General features: G+C 40.3%; 1 protein-coding gene across 2 annotated transcripts in view; it reads left to right on the top strand.

The window, feature by feature from the left end:
* The first annotated feature begins 10,966 nt into the window (after positions 1–10,966).
* The window catches only part of LOC101161464 (protein kinase C beta type), a 34,346-nt gene continuing 23,885 nt past the window's right edge, over positions 10,967–21,427 (top strand). The window contains exons 1-2 of one of the 2 annotated variants that reach the window (XM_023958257.1): positions 10,967–11,466; positions 11,730–11,761. In XM_023958257.1, coding sequence (XP_023814025.1) covers positions 11,303–11,466; positions 11,730–11,761 — 196 coding nt within the window. In that variant the 5' untranslated portion in view covers positions 10,967–11,302. The remainder of the gene's footprint in view (positions 11,467–11,729; positions 11,762–21,427) is intronic. The other variant, XM_023958253.1, reaches the window with a different exon arrangement.

Raw genomic sequence — 21,427 nt, 5'->3', positions numbered from 1 at the left:
TCACCATTACAAATCAAGTTTGGCAGGCTGGCTGCAGGCTCTAACTGCCACAAATCTAACTTTGAGGTTGTGTTTAGTTAGTACATGTAAAGCTGTAATGAAAATTTGTCCAATCTCTACTTTGCTTTCAACCTAAACAGCAGGGAAGGGCTCAAGCTTTGAGATTCTAAAAACACAAGCAGATTGACTTGGGAGGACCATTGCCTGCATATGAAAAATGGACTAAGTGGTGGTGTAACATTTCCCCTAAAAAGTGCCTCCAGCGATGTGAAGCCAATTCAGTCGCTGTTTTTCCATGCCACTATTTGGAGCCAGATGACAGTGATTGGTCCGAGTTGGTCTGAGTCAACATTTCTATGGCAACTACTGTCGCCAATCATGAGTGAGCTGGTTCGGAGTCCACACCCCTTCCACTGAAAGCGGGCTTAGGAGAATCTGTTAGGCCAAATGCTTTTATTGAGGCATCTGTTTGTTCTGTTTATAATTTGTGATAAAGAAAAATTATAATTAAAAAAATTACGATTAGCAAGAGCATTTTGAAAATGGTATCAGAGCAAGAATGATTATTATGACCAGTAGAGTGACTGAGTAACAGCTGTTTATTTCTCAATAGAAGTCTATGGGATTTTGGCTTCAAGCCACCAGGTACTTCCTATTTGGAACGCGAGGCAGAGAGGTCACTCAGTCCAGTTCTCCTATACAGTCAATGGAGAGGACATAACAAATAGAAAAAGTTTAAACAACAATAAACAGAAAGCTGAAAAATGAAAAGTTCTACATTTTCCCCAAGTTTCCCTTTAAGTAAAGCTGTTTCTGGTATTGTTTGAGTAGTTTGCAGTTTCCACTGTTGGATTAAGACTGTGGTTTGGAAACAAGCTGAATAATTTGGAGACCTGATTCATCAGAAATAACTTTGTGACTGTATTTATGCGATCTTCCGGCCACTCTCAATAGTCTGTTGAAGAAATGACACCAAATCGGAACAATGAAGTAGAAACAGGAAAATCTGCAACCCAACTGCAAAGCATGGTGGCAGAAAGATGATGATTTGAGGTTTGCTGAAACCTAGGCACTTTGCAAAAAAAAACAAAAAAAAACAACTAATGCATTCATCACCAGAACCTACTAAACCAACCTGTCGGGTGAAGGTGCGATACATGCTGAACAGGTTGCTAGTCTGTTGAAGGGTCCCACACTCACTTGTCCACCTAGGTACAATATAGAGACACCAAATAACCTATGAAACATGTTTTTGGACTGTGGGAGGAAGCCGGAGTGCCAGGAGAAAGCCTATGCATGCAAGCAAAACGCAGAAAGGTCCAGAACCAGGACCTTCTCACTGTGAGGGCAGAGGACTAACCACTACACTACCATGCAGCCCATAAAGAATGCTGTGACTAAACATATTCACAGCCGTAAGATTACTGTGATCAGTTTGACCATCACTGTGCTTTATTTAGTGAATTCACTGTGAGGCTCATAAATAAATAAATAAATAAATAAAAAAAAATCAGTAAGAAATCTATTAAAGGCTCCATGTTGTTGAAAATATGTCTGATACACTAAAGCCAAACATCTGATTACTGCAGGGAGATCAGAATAAATTCCAAATTCATATAGAACAGAATAAAAATGGACGGCTAAACCCAGCCGTTGTGACATTGTTGCATTGAGTGGTGGGCAGGTGACAAAATGTTCTCTTTATTTAGCTCTTCGCTCACAGGAAGCCTGTAAATTCACAGGTTCAACTCTTCAAGAGGCAGCGGTTCCTAGCGTTCGCACATTAACGTCCCACATGCAGTTTGGTGCTTGAAGAGAGATTAGAGATTACAGAGCCAGATCTGCAACCCCACATTGAAAGCATGTTGAGGTGACATGTGAAGCCATTAAGAAAGACCTATCTTTAAAAAACATGAAATAAACAAACTGTGATCAATTTTGGGTTTTGTCTATTCCATATGAACAACTTAAAAAAAAAATCATCTTTTTTAATATTTATGCCATAAAACCAAAATACATTGAAATACACAAAAAATGTTAAAACCTGATTCCAAACAACAGCTCAAACAGTCAGAGTTTATATTAGGCTGTAATTTTCAGGCTTTCTCTGGTTTAAATGACCCATAAAGGCAACTCCAAAGGGATTTGCCAAAGGGTGAAAAAAAACAATCTCTGGTTTGAATGAATTATTCTTTTCAGAGTTCAGTGCAAACATAAGAAACTCTCTCTTTTAATGCATTTTTTTACATTTTTTTTAACCAATCATGTCCAGCAGCTGAGCAAACTGGAAAGAGCTAAAGCCTGCTGGATAGCATTTATTTTTACAATAGGAGGTTTTTTTCTGACACATGAAGTGTATACTTGTATAAACCTCTTTTGTATTTGAGAGTGGGATGTTACAAATGGGGGATGCAGGTACAAAAGAAAGGGGAGAAAAAAAAGGGGGTCAAAGAATTTGATAGATGATTAAAGAAGTAGGTGGGGTAGAAACACAAAGCAACATATTGCTGGAGGTTCATCATCATTACTGTCAGGTGCATATGTTAGTCCAAAGGGTAGGGCCTGTCCACAGACACAATTGACTATTACAAAGATACCTGTTGGCTCCAAAGATCTTCACACACCGCAACACGTTGACAAAACAATTACAGCTGACACGCACATACCTATGCATACAAACAAACACATGTCAAGCATATCATTCCCTCGTGCATACTATTTGTGAAAAGGTGAGCTGACACTTGTACTCAGGTGAGTGTTTGTGTTCAACTGTGGTGGATAATGGAATGTAAAAAGTGGGGGAGCATCCGGTCACCCCCACACCAAGACTCCCGCCAGAGGCGAGGCAGCAGTGGTAGTTGGGGCCCCCCAGACACCTTCACGAGATAATAGATCAACGTAATCCACCCACAGGGCGACCCATCTCAGCCACCCAGAACAGGGCTAGCACAACCGCCACAGGGGTCCCCAGTGCAAGCCCATCTGGAAGAATAGCGCTCCCGCCACACCAGGGGGCCCAACCCAGGCCCCAATCTGCCGGAAAGCTCTTCTAACCCCAGAGAGGCAGCCCATCCGCACCTTGGAGCTCTAAGCATTCCCAGGTATAAACAAGGGCCCCCACAAGAGAAACCTGCCCCACTTTCTAGGCAGCCACCCACCCGACCCGCAGGAAGTCTGGTGGAGAGGAAATCACCCACGACCAAGAGAATGACGCCAAGAGTAGTGGAAGTTCCCCTTGAGCGTGGTAAACATGGGGTGACCAAGATCCCCCATTGTTGGAATTTTGAAGCGCTCAAGGGCAAGGACCAGAACCAACACCACAGGGACACGAACACCCCCGGGGTCAGGTGTGATGGATCCCCGGCTCATGGCCTAGCTAGCAGCCCTTTGAATAAGATCCACGCGTGTAAATACATATATTTTTATGTTTCAGGATTTAAAGCACACATTACAGAAACAACACTATCCTCTTTTAACAAATAGAAATACTTTAATTTTGAAAAGAACATTGGAACATGAGAGTTCTTAACACAATAAACATGTACCAGCAGCTGCTGTATTGACACAAGTTCTTGTTCTACATTCTTATTGATACAATATTAGATTCCATAGCTTTTATTAGTTAAACGGCAGAATTATCTTTTATGTTAAACACAGAGGTTTTGCTTTTGAACAGGAAAACTGGATGTAGTATAAGATCACATCCAGAGAAGATGGAAAATGTTTAAATAATAATCAGAATCAGAACCAGGTCTTCAGCCAAAAATCATAAATTTCAAAACTGTTCTTGTATCCCGATGTTCTGGGTTCAGTGAATTAAAGCCTAATGGCAGGATGAAGTGGCAGAAAAACTTTGCATTCAGGTTTACTGGGGCAGAAAGGCTATGATCCTGGTTGCACATCTTTTGCTACTGGAGTCCCTGGAGAGATGGGAAGCTGCATTGGATCTCTGCAGAGTGGTTGGCATGCTGGCAGACCAGATTGTTAATGAGAACATGATAATGGAATCAGAGATGGCCGTGTAGATGTTCTCTATTATCTCACAGGGAGGCAAAACTTTTTCAACAACAGCAGTTCCCACAGACTCTGCCGTGTGTCCCATATTTGCCTCTCCCCCCTCCCTTAGGAACTGCCTTTCCTCAAGATACACTCAACTATAGCTCATCAAATTTACTTTATGCCAATAGTTCTTGAATCTGGAAAGAAGTGAATGTGATGCCAACCAAAAATTAAATAAAAATCTCAAGAAAAAAAATGCAACAACTCAAAAAAAACAAAGTTTCTATGAGGTTGTGATCTCCAAAAACTCTTTGCTTTCATGAAGTCTAATTTGAGAGTCATTAATGAAGAAAACTCTTTCTTACCCTTTAGTAAATCAAATCAACACACATTTCTATTCATAGGAGGGTTTATTACTCAACCAATATATGAAAATATTCACAGTCAGCTGTCTTTATTCAGTTCAAAACACTTAAGGACATTTTTCAAAAGTAAAAAATTGAAAATCAATAAACATAATTTTACAGGTCTGTAGAAAAGAAGAACAATGTACTTAATAAACTAAATAGATGATGGATGGGTAGAAAATTAATTGTAAACTTTGTTTTAGATGGAAAATTTTATTATGGAAAACTTTTTTGTTAATCAAAAAATCTTTTAATTTATAAAATGAGAGTCCTTGCATGTTTCCACTGCAGGTAATGAACCTTAATTTCTGTTTTGACAGTAGCCTATTACAAATAGCTGATGCAAATCCTGGAAATGTCACTGTAATTCTATTAGACATGGTAACATAAGAAATTCAAGGTTTGAAAAAGTTTCTCAACAGTAAAGGTAAGTATATAATCCTGGAGAACTACAACATCTAGGAGTTTTTATTTCTGCATTAGAGCAAAGATTTTGATAAAAGATCTGCTGGAAAGCCTTATTTACCTTTGACATGACACCACAGTTGAAAGAAACTTGCTTTTGCGGGATAGGTTCAAAAATGAGAATCATTGTTGCAACAAAGGAAAACTTCCTGAACTGAAAATATCTGATGGCTTTTTGTGCCATCGATTTTTAAATACCTACTCCTTTAAAATTGGTGTGTTTTTGTAAATTTGTAAATTTTCTCACAATGGGGGATACATTAAAAGACTATAAAGCTTAATATTGCATTTCTGAGTATTTCCTTATTCAAATTGTGAATCAGGAGCAGACGAAAAAACAATGCTGGACAAAGCTTTTAGCAGTGACGTAGGTACTACAGTCGGCGAGCCATAAGCTCGCTGCTCCCCTCCATTCTTGTGCACCCACTTGTAGACAAATAGATCCATGATACTTTGTTTTCTTTGTCCGAGCTGGCATCTGGATCAAAACTGTACAGCTGGATAGCTAAAATATTGTTCGCCATTTTTGCTGCACCGCTAATATTAGGTTGGGGCTGTGAGCTAGTGGGAAAGAGTGTAAAAGGGATGATGGGAAATGAGGACACAACTCTGAGGCAAATTTCTGAGGAGCTACTGCCTGTCTACAGAAACTGTGTTTTAGAAAATGAAGGTTTTTTTCCCCCCTAAAAACAGCATCATAATCAAAAGACCACTTGGAAGTCTTGGACAGTAAATCAAAAGATGATTGGAGTAGGGTTTTAAGTAGAAGAAACCTCTACAGCCACAACAGGCGTGTACCGGTACTTCCCCCTCATATTGGTCACCAGCCTGGCTACATGGTCTCCCATCCAAATCAGCCAATGTGGTTTGAGTAATCACACTTCCCTGACTGCCAAGTGTAACCTGATACCAAAAGTATTTAACAGGATAGTGGTTCAGACCATTGTTATTCAAATGAATTCAGTCATTTCCGTTAGCAGATTCTGGAAGTGCTGGATTCAAATTTAAAGAACCTATACTATGCAAAATTCAATTTTTCAGCTGTAAAGTATAATATTACTTCAGAAACCGTAAAGCGGTATTTTGATCCGTTCACGCATTTGTGTTCCTCTGGAAATGTGCGCTCTGAGAACCAGCCCCTCCCAACTCACGAAAGCGAATTACAAATTTGAGTTACAAATTAACAAATATCAAACAATAATAACTTAAGGGGAAGCAAAAAGACTTCAGGGTGAACCAAGGGCAAACAACAAACAAAACCCCACCTAACTGAAATCTGAAATCTTACCTGTGAATGAAAGAGAAGGGAAATCAATGACAAAACACCAACCTCCCCGGACTAATATTAACAGGAGAAAACGTGAAAGAAAATGGCAGTTCCCCCCGTACAGCTTCACTTAAACATAACTACAAACAAAAGACGACACAGAGTGGACCTAAACACAAAGCTACAAAAACTACACGGGCAACACAACTTAAAGAACAGGTGGAGAAGAGCGCCAACCTGCAGCGGAGACAGGTTGCAGTAACACTCCCTTTTCACAGGCTGGGGGTCCACAAAGTGCTTTTAACGGCTGCCTCCACCAGGTTGGGTCCAATAGAAGCCATGCTTTCAAGCACCACACCTGAAAATAATCAGACAGACACACAAAGATGCATAAAAACACAGAAGTGCCACTCTGATAGGAATTAAAATACACAAAACACAGAATAAACAGAACAAAAGCAAATACGGCCACAGGCGAAACAAGCTGACGTAGACCAGTGAGAACAGCCCCTTCCAGGAAGAGTCTGCGCTGTCAGCACCACCACCAGGCTAACACAAACACCAGCTTTCACTAGCGGAACACTTTTATTTTGTATGCATAATATGCATATCCATCTTTTGTAAAAGTTCAAATGTTGTTTGTTTTCATGGGCAAGACACACAAAGCCGACTCTTGGCTGATGGGCGGCACCCGCACGGAGCGAAAGCCAGTGCCTCAGAGATCAAGTTGTTTTGGTTTCGGGTGGGAAAGGTAAAAAGAACTACTATTTCATTTTCAAACAAATCGTTATTTTGTGTGCGAAAGGTAATATTTTATCATACAAATGAATACTGTTAAATATAAAAGGCTTAAAAATAGAATAGCATGGTATAGGCCCTTTAACTCAGTTTTCAAAAAGCACAAATTCACAACTGAGAGGTTTTATACAAAGAAGAGAAAAAACATCACAAGCAAAAGTCAAATCAGTGAAAAGTAAAATAAAAAGTAAAATATAACCAATATAAGTCAGTACAAAGGACGTTGATTCTGTTCTAACAATGGCCTTTACAGGTATAAGTAATCAAACGCAGTAAGCTCACAATGGTGAGAAAAACTCCCAATTGACAGAAGAACAGGAAAAAAGCTCCAGCAAGATCAGGCTGGGTAAAGTCCACCATCTGCTGTGACCAGTTGGGATATAAGACAACAGGAAAAACACCGGAACGCATTTCATAAAACAAAACAAAATACAAAAATTTAGTAACAGAAACAATGACACAGATAAAAAAGAGGTGCTCAGTAAAGGGGAAAAATTTAGTGAATCTCCCAGCTCATGTAAGAGAGTTTCTACATCCAAAGTTAGGCTTCAAACATTCCTCTTTGGACATGCTAGCTAGTATTCAGAGAATATTTACCTTTGGGGAAATAATGATTATCTTCATAACATCCATTATACATATTTCTCCGCAGACCTAAGCAGAGGGAAGATGGTTTCATAAACCGGGCCAATTACCCCTGCTTAGATTAAAACCATATTGCATCAATATTGATATAATAAAAATGTAGATTGTCTATCATTGTTATCAATATTACCATCCGCTATATGTGCCATAGTGCATGCAACTTAATATTAACAAGTTTGAATAAAATTTCAACAACAATTAGTTGCTGGTAGACTGCTAGAAGTTAGAAGCTGGGGAAAGTATGGTGCACTGGGGTTCTGTCCTCTATTCAGATCTACCTCTCCTCTTCTTTCCTCTATTCTAACTTAGTTCTTCATTCCTTTTTTTGGTACAGTGCGATTCATGCTTTTTCCCTCTTTCCCACTCCCCTCCAGGGGAGCGGGAGGGATTCCAGATTCCAGTTGGCCCGTCTGTGCTCCTGTACTTGGCTGTGGACCTCGTCTTGCACCCCCAGTGTGTGGATTTGTAGTTGTAAAGTTAGATAAGCTGATTCTTCACCAAGAGTCCTGGTTCATCGCCTGTCCGTGCAGGAAGAGGATCCCTTCTTCATGTGGACCTCCCTGAGGTTTCTTCTTTTGTTTTATCTCAGAATCCGTTTTTTTTAAGGTGTTTTTCCTTATTGAGAAGTTTAGCTTAGTCTGTTTAGTTTAGCAATCAGCTATTTTATATTATAACTGATTTTATGTTTTGTACAAATGTGAAGCCTATTGAGAAAACTGTGTTGTAATATTGGGCTGCATAAATAAAACTGAATTGAATCCTGAAAGATATTATGAAGAAGGTTTTGTGATCCAGCAGTCTTTGGTATGGTAAGTGTTTGAGGACCCAGCTCAGTTTCAGATGGTAGAGATTGCCAGAACATCCTCTGTGTGTCTTTTAGCAGAAATCTCTCAGGCTGTGGTTCCTTCAGCCTCTGCTCCCTGCTGCCTTTTACCAGTTTGAGCACTGACCTTACCTTTGGGTTTCTAATCTGGGCCCATCTGTTCTTTCTGTTTTTAACTGCTGCTTCCAAATCAACATGGTTCTAAACAACCCAGTCTCATCGGGTTGTTCTAAAACAAAGCACCAGTATATGTGCAACCACAGATTTAACATAAAGCCAGGGTTTTATTTAACTTTAGACATGTTTTCTGTAGACTGTGGATAAATTACTGCATGTGCTAATTAAGGATTTTAGACAGGCAAACAGTTCACTTCAGGTTTTAATCTGACATGGAATCTATTCACAGTTTAAAGTGTTTTTTTTATCTCCCTCGGAGCGTTGTGTGGGCATTTATTTTACTGTCATTGCGTGAGTCAAGGCTTTGACTTGCAAACTTTTTTGCGTGCAGCTGGAGAGGGTCAGGCACCCCTCCTTCACATGGTTCCAGTTCTGTATTTGCTCCACCTTCCATTCTAAGGAAGCATAAACTGTGTGCATCCCTTTGATGCAGGTGACAGTCACATTTAAAAATAATGAAAGCTTTTTCAGCAATTTTATTTTGACAAAGTGCTTTGAGGACATAAGGAAGTGGCTGCTTCTTAACTTCCACTTTCTTTACTGACAAAAAGTCAAATACAAAAGCGTTGAAAGAAAAGCCCACAGTATTCAGTAAAAACAACGTAAAACAGGTAAAAGTAATACAATATCTGTATTAATTTCAATCTGCGGGGTATTATCATTTTTGTCAAGGCCTGTTTAGTTTTTCAAAACGATTGTTCTGGATAAAAATGCAAATTGCTTCTTTCTTTACTCAAAGGAAATGCAGCTGTTCCTATTTCCTGAAACACAAAACAGTAGCAGCACATCACCCCTTTTTTAAAGTCATCTTTCTAATTTGTATTGTTTTAATACTGCCAATCCTTGTTACAAGCCATGTACTGTTATTTTTCTTGGATGCCCCAGTACGAAAAAAATAAATAAAAAAAACTTTCAAAGAAGTACAACTTTGAATTTGGCTTCAAAAAATTCTTTTGGCAAATACAATTTAAAGGTTATTATTATTTTTTTTGTAAAAAAAGTCTTATCTTATTTCACTAGCATGAACACAAATGAAACCACAAACAAGGAGAGGTTGGCAGAATATAAAATAGCAATACTTCAAAATACTATTACTTGAGTAAAAGTAAAAAGCATTCAACCAAATAATATTTGAAATAATTGCAATGAAGTAACTAGTAGGGTTGTACGGATTCATTTTAACAACTATTTGATGCATGTCATAATTTGGGGTTGCTTACACTAGTCATTGTGGATTTTGGTTTATTTAAGGTTCACGGACCTAAAATCAATTCAGGACATCTTTAGCCAAATGTTCAAATTAAATATGTGTACAAACAAACAAGTAAAGAAGAGTTAATGAGAAATCCATTCACATTTTAGTCCCATAAGTTTCAGCCCGCTGTTGTTTTTCCTAATAAAAATATTACAAGTGAAACATCATTAGAACATTCTGCCACACTGTATGGTCACATGTCTTTTCAAAATTCAGTTTTTCCAAACATTGAACTGTAGTGATGGTTGATCATTTTTTGTTGCCATTACACGTGTGTTGTTCACTGTGATGGTAGTTGGTCGTTTTTACTTTATAGTAAAATAAACCTACAATGTCTCAATCCAAATGGTATTTTCCAATACCCATATAGTTGATTTATTTCATTTTAAACCATTTTATAATGTAAGACCCAGTTTTAGGGCCAGTTTACAAAAAAAATTGTTTTTAAATTACGAGATTTTAAGTCGTAAATTTATGAGATAAAAACTTGTAAATTAACGAGTTTTTTTCTCAGTCTCTTTACTACTTACAATTTCTCGTAATTTTACTTTTTTTTTTGGTGGCCCTGAAACTCCATCGTTATATTGGTATAGGTTGATTCGATAAAAACTCGCTTCAGACAGATTGATCTGGCTGCATTGTAGGAATATAAATCGATTCATCGATTAATTGGTTTTATTGTTACACCTCTGGTAACCAGTGAAAAGAATAGTGTACTGAGCAACAGTTTAAACATTTTACAGAGTAAAAGTTCTGAAATACTTACGGAAATTTCTGGTATACAGTATCTTTATATTGAAAAAAAAATGGAAGCAAATAGTTGAAGAAACCTTACCAATAAGACTACGCATTCTAAAAACAATTTACATTTGATGTTATAAACAAAAATATAAAATACAAGTACTCTTATAAGTACTTTTTTTGTCACCACCCTGACACAGACTATTTCTGCCTCTGGTCACGTGAAGAACACATTTTAGTACACACTGTACTCAACATTATTCACTGCACTGTGAAGGTGGAGGTTTTTGAAGCTCTGCCTAATTGCTCAGCCTGCTGAGGTGGAGTAATGAGTGTGTGCGCTTCATACTCCGAGCGGCTGCGCGCGCATCGACAGTGTAGTTTTAGCATTGTAGTGTTTTTGTGTATGAGCGCGCGCGCGCGCTGTACAAAGAGTGAGCGACACTGGTGAGAACAGGGAAGCAGACGCTCGGCGCGTGGACCCGCCGGAAGAAGAAGAAGAAGCAGCTTTAGCGCGAGCCGCCCGGACCGCCAGAAACACCTGCATCCCGAACCGCACCAGGACAGCCAGCGGGGCGGAGAGCGGGAGGAGGGGGGCGAGGAGGGGAAGGAAGGAGGAGAGGAGGCGGCACCCGCAGCACTCGTCCTCCGCCGCCTTCGTCTCTACCTCCCAGTCTTGGTTCTCCTCACCCTCTCTACCTCTCTCGGACCGTTTCCTCGTTAAGATGGCTGACCCCAACAGCGACGGAGAGGCGCCAGAGAGCGCGCGCGGCTTCGCCCGCCAGGGAGCCCTCCGCCAAAAAAACGTGCACGAGGTGAAGAACCACAAGTTCATCGCGCGCTTCTTCAAGCAGCCCACCTTCTGCAGCCACTGCACGGACTTCATCTGGTGAGTGGAAGGACACAGGTGATCCACTTGCTGCCGGCCTGCCCGCACCCCCCCGGTGTCATTAATGCGCCATTCTCCCCGGTCCTATGCGACAGCACCGGGGGCCTGTCTGCCGCTGCAGAGGAGCCGCCGTTGTTTACCGCATCGACCCCGACTCATACCTCTAAAATGCCGTAAAACAGGAGGCCCTGTGGTTGCAGCTGCATTTTTTTTTTTTTGGTTCTAAATTTTCCAAATTTCTGACCGCTGTCTTCTGTCTGCAGGGGCTTTGGAAAGCAGGGATTCCAGTGCCAAGGTAAGAACAGTGGCTCATTCACAAATTCCTGCACTGTGCATACATGGCTGTGTCAGAGTGTACCTCCTTCTTCTCTCTGAGGTGCAGGGCTGCACTCTGTTGCAGCACACTGACCTGTTGGCTCTCGCGTCTCGGTGTGTTTGTTTGACAGGCAGTTGTCAAAGCCAAGCAGGCTCTTTAGCTAACACTGACTAATGAGAGTGGCGGCACCTCTTAAGCCAGATGCACCAGCAGCAAAAGCCAGCACTGATCTGAAACCACAGACGTGTGCTGCCATCAAGGACTGAGAGAAGGAGGGATGAAGTTTGATTTCTGGAGCTGTGTTCTCCTCTAATATTCATCCTGACATCTTGATTGGAGCTTTAAAATGGTGGGTTTGTGTGGGGGTGGGTGGTAATGTGTTGGTGTGTGTTGCGTTGCCTTGGTGGGTGGTTTTGTCTAGACACGGGTGTCTGCACAACTTGGTTTTGTCTGCACAACTTGGTTTCAAACCCCTTGAGCAACACGTGGATACGTATTAATAGCGCACGCGCCCCCTGCAACGTTCTACTCCCAAGTTATAACTTCCTCTTCTGCCTTGGTCCATCTCAGACACCCACCCCGACTCGTGTGGCCCCAGCCATGTGACCGGGATCACCACGGAAGGAACCGTGGTTTCCCTCTTACTGATACAGAAACAAGAAATTCTGTAATTGCGCAAGTTCAGGAGCCATAAAAAGCTGAAGTCCTCTCGTCTCTGCAGGCTGCAGGTTTTAGTCAACACTTTGGGTGGTACAGGAAATGCATTTAGAGCAGAAAAAAACCTTAACACTTTGTGTATGAGTATCTGTGCAAATCTCTATGGACTATAGTGAGCTACGCTGAAAACAGACAGTACACACATGCGGTGAAGGGACAGATCAGGTTTCCTGGCGAGTTTCCTCTAGTTAACGGAGCACAGATCAGCCTTAAACAGGTAGACATTATCTTAAATTAAATAAAAAAAAACACAGCCTGTGAACATCCAGAGGGAAAAATTGTTCTAAGTAATCAGTCACACTTCTTAGGAAACATTTTTAGGCTGCAGATTCCCACAAAAACCCCTGCAGAATCCAGCCTGGATACTGTACAGACTTGCCTTTCACACGCGGACGAGGTAGCAGGATATTGGATCCATTCCAGAGCGCCAGCTTGACGAACCGCACTGTAGGCAGGACATGACAAAATAATGCTGTGGAAATCAGTGTTTTGTTTTCAAATTAAAGAGGGTGGCAATTACCCGCTCGGTTCTGAGTTTATCTGGATTTATGAGCAGAGATGTGAGCGAACTATTACCCACGTTGCCCCAACTGAGATGTGCCTTCAGGTTCCTCGAGTTTTTGTCCGATTTGTTAAATTTTGAAATGTTTATGGGTTCGGACGCTGGAGGAAGTTCAGGATCTGATCAAGGAAGCTGCTCTGTAATGGATGAGATGTAAAAAAAAAAAAAACAAACACAACAAGGACCATCTTCTACACATAAATGCCAAATATTGTTATGTCTGAAGAAAATACATTAAGATCTTTAAGTACAACTTTATCATTTGCTTGTTCTTTTCATAATGAAGTGCTTTTAGTTTGTCACACTTTTACCTCTACTACCAGTTTTTTCTAAAAGTAAATCATTCAAACCTCTTTAGACAGTGAGGAACTGACAGTCTGTCTGGTTCTATTTACGGTGATGAGATTAAAATCATCCATCCCTGTTTTTATGAAGCTCATTTAAACTTTTAACTTGGAGAACTATGAAGCAACTCATGTTCAAATGGTAAGTTGGGTTTTTAACCGACAGTTTAAAAAGCTCCATACCATTATTCCACTACCACAGAGCTTCCGAAATGGCACCTGACAGTCATCTGTCAAACCCTGACAGATTTGGTGATTCACCGTTTCTTTGCTCCAAAGAAAGTTTTCCCTGCTTCACAGTGTTGTAGGTTTTTGAGACTGCTGTGCCTTTTCCTTGTCACTGGAGTTTGCCACACCAAGCGTGCATGTAGCTGCTCAATCATGCAAACCTATTTCATGAAACTCCCACCACAGTTTTTGTTCTCATGCCAGTACAGGAACTTGTCACTGCATGCACCAATAATTCAGCTTTACAGTAAGAACTGACAAATTCAGCAGCTTTCTGAATTGATTTTGGGACTTTATGTTGTCTTTAGCTTGACAGCTAAGTTGCTGTGGTTCATTTTTATTTTTTTATTTATTTATTTTAGCTCTGTTCAAAATGTAGCTTTTAAATTAAATTGAGTTGCAACCTTTCTATCCATGTTGTGCGTTATGTTTTATTGGAAACTAAAATTCCCAGCAATATTTAAATATATGAATGATTCTTTAAAGGGAAAATAGTAAACTGGAAGGAAAATGTATGTCTTGTCTTGTATGTACATTTCTAATCAACATTAATCAACCTCATAAAAGATTTGTCTGTACAGTAGTTTATGCTTTTTTTAAGGATATTTCTTTTAATGTTTGCTTATTGTGAGGGTAAATACAGTTTCAAATCTTTATAGAAACAGCAACAAAAATCCTTTAATGCTAAATTTCACATTTGTTTAATTCTAGTCATGGGATGTGAGAGTCATAGATTTTTAAATTTAAGTCATATTGCCATAAAACCTCCTTATAGTGTCATTTCAGCTTTTAGGGATTGCGCCTCATCCGGCTTCTTTTACCTTAAAGTGAAAACGGCTGACTTCATAATCTGTACATCAGGAGGAGGAAAAAAACAGTCACTTTGTGTTTTGCCACGCTCCTCTCCTTTGCATTTTGCCTTCTGAATAGAAGTGCTCAACAAAATGCAGAAGAGACAGTGGAAAGCGATGTGCATGAAGTGGGACATAAAAAGGAAGAGCTGCAGAGTTGCAGCTCAGATGGAAAGGGGGGTGCATTGTCCCTTTCGATTCGGTGGAATGTCAGCCATCCTGTGCCGACTTGTTTTCTTATGAGGAACCAAAGTGTGTTTGAGAAAACAGCCCAGTATGTGACAAGGGGGTTTTTACTCTGCCTTTGTGGGCGTGTTTGGATACCTGCTCAGCAGGTATTCAGAGATGCCTTTTCTTACCCTTAGTGTCTTTTTTTTGTTGTTAATTTTAGTTCACATGCTCTAATTTGCAGACGGCACTGATAACAAACAGAGGAACTAACTATTGTTTCCTGTTGAAAAGAGATTTGAATTTTTAATCTGTGAGCTGACTGGTTTAAGGTCTAAAGTCTCCCTTCTGTCAGTACATGTACCATTAATTCAGCTTTACAGTAAGAACTGACAGGAATCGGGACCTTTCAATAGACGCAGCTTAACTGAAATGAATCACCGCCAACGTCTTTATTAAGATCTGGCCGGTCATTGTTTTGTGTTTGAGTTGGACAGGTGCCCTGTCTTTCCCCTGGTGGCTGCTGAGATAGGCTCCTGCAGATAAATCAGGTATTTAGAAAGATGAGAAAGCAGGTATAAAGGTGAGCGTCAGGTGTGAAGGGGCATGCCTTCTTCATGCTTGAAATAACCAACCGGTTCAATACTTTTGAAGGCGTTCGCGCAGACAGCTGAGGCCTGGTGACGGCAGAGGCGTTTGTTGTCGTGTTTAGACGGTTTTGCATAGTTGGTACCAGTTTCATGCTCGACTCTGGCTGATGGAACTGATAGCTTTGTTCAAACCATATATTGCTAAGGGCGGAGATGCTGCCTGTCCATAAATAGTATTTTGCCGCCACATCTGCATCAGCGCCACATCAGTGATGCAGAGTGATCTGACTGTACAAAGAATGTGGGCTGACATCTGCCACTTAGAGATGAGTTTGAGGAGGTTTGGGGTTTACCCCCCCGGATCATATCAGAAAGGACACCACACTGGCTGCATGCGAACTGCAGTCGTTTTAGCGTCTGTCTTTGGGATCTGTTTCTGTGTTTTGGAGCTCTGGCAGAGCGAGACTAATATAATTGTGGAGACAGTCGCCTAAAGTTGCACATGCACAGCTTAGGCCCTGCAGTGCTCCTGACAGGTACTCACCCAATTAGATGTCCTTGCTTTAGTCCTTGCTCTGGTTCCATCTTGGAGTTTATGTGTTTTTAATGGCTTTTGCCTCGAGTAGGGAAGTCTGTTAGGAGGCTTGTCTGGAGACACAACCAGAAACTATCAGGCTCCCCTTTTACCTGTTTTCCTTGGACAAATGAAATCAAAAAATGTTTTTTATACTGGATAAAAATATGGATAATTGACAATGTGCCTATAAAAAAATACAGTGCAACACCGATTTTAGTATCTCAACTAGGCCTGCAGAATATATTGCAAATTTGTCGTTATCGCAATGTCAAACTTTGCAATATGCATATCGCAAAAGATGGTGAAAATTGCAATAAATGGTTACCTTAAATATGCTAAAACAATCTTATGGCAGCTTGAAGTATTTAACGAAACAAACAAATTCCTTTATATATTTGACCAATCGGATGGAGCCCTTTTATCTTAGATGTTCGGCTCCTATGTAGGTGTGGGTCATTTGGACTATAATTTTTAAACTGTTGCAGTGAAATGGAAATTGGAAATTGGAGCCAGTTTAGCTCGTGCTGGTTTGCGGCGCCTTCCGTCCGTGAAACCCGGGTTCGACTCCGGGCTGCTCCCTGTTCCCTTCTCTACCTCTGCCGGTTCCAAGCCCGGTTTGAGAAGGTTGCGTCAGGAAGGGCATCCGGCGTAAAACATTGCCAAATTTACCATGCGACTCGTTCGCTGTGGCGACCCCTGATGGGAGAAGCCGAAAGTGGAAGAAGAAGAAGAAGCAGTGAAATGGAAATTATGTTTTAGGTTTTGCTATTTGTTCATATACCGCAAGTTATATCATCATCGCATTATTGATCACTAATATCCCAAGTTTTCCTCATATCGTGCAGCCCTAATCTCAACTTTTTAAGAGTACATAAAAGTGCATTAAAGAATAGTTCATTTATTTTTCTGCAAATATTGAGCATACAAGTCCTATAGAAACAGCCACAAAACAGGTGATCTAGCTAGAGACAGACCAGACCTTCAACCTCTCAGCGCTCAGAGGTTGGGCTAAGCAATGAACAGGTCGCTTATGGTCTAGGTTGTCAAAATGAATGAAGTCAGTAGGATTTCCTGAGGAGGACAGCCGTGGAAAAGTGTGGGGCATGAAATGAGATGTACAAAGTTCCAGGAATGTGAGCTTAGATAAATAATCAGTTTTCAGTGTGTGGGCGTGACAGAGCGACTTTATCTTTTGAGGTTTAGGTGAACTGTCTTCCGTCGGTTTTAGAAACTGTTTCAAACAGTCAATTATATGGAACCAGGACTGTTTATTTATCTTCATTAATGGTCATAAAAGCTTTGCCTGAGGCTGGTCGTGTGCCTCTTTTAGTTGGAGTTCCACCCTCCTGGACCATGTTTGCTCCTTTTCATTAAAGAACGGGTTTGGTTGAGCCATGCTGTTTGTTGAGCTGAATGTTTTAGTTGTCCTCCTGAGGCTTGTTTTTACATGCGTGATGACATTGAGGGTGGGACAAAATACTAACAACACTAGTCCAGCTGAAAGTTGAGTCGGTTCAAAGGAAGCTCAGTCTCTGCAGCTGATGGGTAAAAACATAGAAATTGAGGAAAGCTGGCTGCAAATATCTAAAATTCTTTGGTTTCACAGCTTTTTTGTCGCTGCACACATCTCTGTAAACAGAAGTGGTGACACATGTTGAGGTCCTGTGAGCTTTTCCATTGCTCTTTAAGTGGTTCTTGTGGCCAGAATTGTGGCCAGAAAGCATCCCAAGAAAACAAATGTCATAGCCTGGAGGGCAGCCGTCCCCCGCTGGTGGAAGGCAAGATCCTCCTCCTGCTTCCCTCTAGAAGAAAACGTCAGAGTCCTGGCTGTACACTTTAACAGTTTCTGCTTCCTTTTTTTGTGTGCTATTCTGTGGAGTGTTAGTGGAGAAAAAAAGGTCAAAGTGGTCCTAAACCATAACAAACTCTTCACTTGAAATGTTCACTGGGATGAATTTGGGACCCCATAACTGTGGATGGTTTTTTCGCAGACTGTGGGTCGTTAGAGGAGAGTGTGCATGAGCCAACAAACTCACTGTTTGTGCACAAACATTCTAAAGAAACAGATCAAGTTTGTCAGCATTACCATTGCCTTACCTATATGTTCTGGCCTGCATATATTTAAAGAGATTTTATATTGAGGGTTAAAAATAGCTAAAAACATCCCAGGATTTAAATGCTGCATAAGTAAACGGCTTCTTTGTCAATGCAACAAATACTTCAATGTGTGTTATTTTAACATTAATTTTTAATTGTAATCTCCTCAGGTGTGGACACTTCTTTGCCTTTATGCTCACAAACAAATCTAGAAACGAAAGATTTGGCTTCATACACAGACTTCAAAGACAAATAGAAAGTAGGGTTGACGTGCATCCTACATGTATCCCTGCATGTAAACACGATTTCCAATGGAAAAATATGTTGATCTATATGCAGTGGTGCCCTAACCCCAGCCGCGGACCGATACCAGTCCATGACACAGTTGGTAGGAACGGAGTCGTAGAGAAAAAAAAATCACAAACCACATGTTTCTGTTTTATAAATAATTTGATTGTGAAGTTTTATTTTGGAAAACTACTGGAGACGTGGCTGAGCGACTCATTCTTGATGCATGTCAAGTCTCTCGGTCACGTTTTGAAAATGCATCCGCTACTTTCTAAAAGCGGCTACGCCAACCACCAAATTTGAAACCCTGTTGAACGTTAACGAAAAACAAAGGTATTTGGAAAGTTTCTTTTTGCAGAAAAGAGTCTGTGAGGAGACGGAAGAAAAAAGCCTTTGACTTGAAGAAAACAGAAAGCTGCTTTGAACAGACAAAACCTAGAAGTCTTTACTACAAATATGGCTTTATTGCCACAGTTGTTGGATAATATTCAGCAACCGTCTGTCTAATGAGGTTGCTTAAACGGTGGATTCATGTTTATTATTATATTTAGAAAATTCTTGTTTTACTGACTGTTATTTTTTATTCTTGCATTTATTCGCTACACCTTAAAAGTCAGATGTAGCGGAAGTTATCGTCTCATTTTATTTATTTATTTGTTTCCAATTTGACAACTATGGGTCAAACATTTTAATGGTTCCTACACAAAATCCATTGTAAAAATCAAGTTTAAACCAGCCACAGATATGGTACAGAGGATGAAGATAAACTTTACCCTTAAAAGTTGAGGGAAACAGGAGACTAAAAATGCATAAATAAATAAATAGGACGCCCATTTTAGCCTCATACATGCTAGTCCATGAAAATATTGTCTAAACTTAGACAAGTCCTCGTCTGAAAAAGGTTGGGAGTCACTGACCTACAGCGATGTCTTTTAATGTATTTGCTCCACAAGAGAGCAGATACTGAGGTGTTGCCTCTACTTAATATATCAATTATTAAAAGTGAGAAAAATTAGAGCTTAGATTTGATATTTTTAAAAATAAAAAGTGGGTGTAAAATGTATTAAGTCAGTCTGTATTTTTTTGAGCTTTGGTGTTTTTGATGGTAAACAAAAGACAAGAAGCTTTTGATTTTATTGAAATGACATTAATTGCAACGCTGGTTTTTTGATGTTTTCAGCTTAGCTATTAAATAAAGTTTAAAAAAATAAAAATGACACAATTATCTTTTGTATTTTACTATTTTGTTAAGTTGGATTCTTTTTAGTCTGCATCAGTTTTGCAGTGTTGGCACTTTTCTTTGAAACACGTCTTGTTTTAGAATCCATACATTGAACAAATGAGCCATTTCAAAATAAAGATAAATAATGAAATGAATGAAACCGTCTTAAGTTTTGAACAGGTACTCTGAAATTCAATGGCTGATGTGGTTTTGAAACAGTGTCGCTTTTTTAAGACAGTCGTCTTTGGTCTCAGTTTTAAAACATTTTAATCATTTAACTTTAAGGAAGTTAAGAAGTCTGTCAGAGTCTCGCACACGAAAACAAACGACACCCAAACTTTTGCAAAGATGGATGTGTATATTGTGCATATAAAAGAAAAAAAGAAAGCATTTTTGATGACTACTGCTAGCTCAGCGGAGAACGTGTGTATGTGGGTGTGTTTGTTGGCCTGGGGGGGCGGTGCGGGCAGCGCAGACTCTTCATGGAAGGGGCGGTTCTCACTGGTCTACGTCAGCTCGTGAGAACCCGCTCGTTTTTGTGAGTTGGGAGGGGCTGGTGCTCAGAGCGCAGGATTTTAGATTTTAGAGGAAGACTTAGAAATGCGTGAATGGATCAATTTACCACTTTGGGGTTTCTTTTTGTAAGGAATGAACATTATGAAACACTTAAAAGCTTAAAAAAAATGAGTTTGCATGGCAACGGCCCTTTAAAGGTAAGGAGCTTCAGAGGGTTTAATCAGCCTATCATTGTTTATTTTTCCTTTTTTTGTGTGAAAGGCTTCCATTTTCTAGAAACAACTGTGTTTTGTGGATTTTCTGCACCCTGCTGCTTTTTTCTCTTCTGTGGTTCTGCCTTCTGCCTTTATCACTCCGCTGTGCTAAACTTCCTGCAGGAAATGTGCTATTAGTATCTCTAATGAGACTTGCTTTGATGAGGTTTGATTGATTTAATCTACATACCGTTGCAGTGTTATCTCAACGTAATCACATACACAATTTCAGGGATACAGAGTGTTGGGTGCAAAATCTGCTAATTTTTCTGCATGATGATCTGAAATTCAGTGGATGACCAGGGCACAACAAATGAGTCATGGCTTTCTTGAAGCATAAAGTTAATCCAAAATGTGTAAAGCTGAGCTGCTGAAGCTTTTAGTCCTTTGGATTAGCAGAGCTGTTGTTCTGTTTGATGCAGACCTGTGGCACTACAGCTGGAGCAGAGAGAAACCTTTGTGAAGCATGAGAGGGTTTAGTGGAGCCCAAAAATCCTCATTACAGCTGTATCTGTCAGGTACACTTTAAAACAATTCTTAGTTCTCAGTTGTGCTTGTTCAGAAGCGATGTAGATGCAAATACACTACTTGGTTCCTTTTTAATCTATGTTAGTACAATTTGAGGTAGATGTGGATTGTTTTACTAGAATCCAGTCTCTGTTTCTTCTAAAGGAGAAGAAACGTTACCTATAGGAGAAACAGTGTCAGTTTTTGATATGTCTAAGATCTAAAATCACACAATGCTCTGACATGAGCATTCGGTGGAAGTCATCTTTCTAGTCATTCAGGCCTGTTGAGGCCTGAATGATGATGATGATGATGATGATGATGAGTGTCTCCATCTGTGATGTGTGGGCTGATAATTATCCAAGATGGAGGAATTTCCCATCACTCCTGTTGAAAACTGTTGTTGTTATCTGGTTCTTGTTATTTTGGGTTCACTCTCTTTTTTTTACTCAGTGCTGTCAGTCAGGCAAAACTGGGGGTTTTAGGGCTCTTCGTGGTTGCTAGGCAACAGAGCAAAGACCCCCTCACCAGGTCACCGGGCCTGTGTGCCAGTGGCATGTGCGCGCAGGAGCACACGTATGAGTAAAGAGGCTTTCGAGTTCAACATGTGTTCCTCAGCGTTTTGTGCCGCTCCACCTCTCATTCCGTCTTTCTGACATGCCGCAGAAGCAGAAATGAATTTCCACCCCCTCACTTTGCCACATAGCCAGCTGTGCTCCGGTCT

The sequence above is a fragment of the Oryzias latipes genome, chromosome 1 (genome assembly GCF_002234675.1).
Source record: "Oryzias latipes chromosome 1, ASM223467v1".
Lineage (NCBI taxonomy): Eukaryota > Metazoa > Chordata > Actinopteri > Beloniformes > Adrianichthyidae > Oryzias > Oryzias latipes.
The sequence above is the reverse complement of the archived record's forward strand: the minus strand, read 5'-3'. Positions and strand labels throughout refer to the sequence as shown.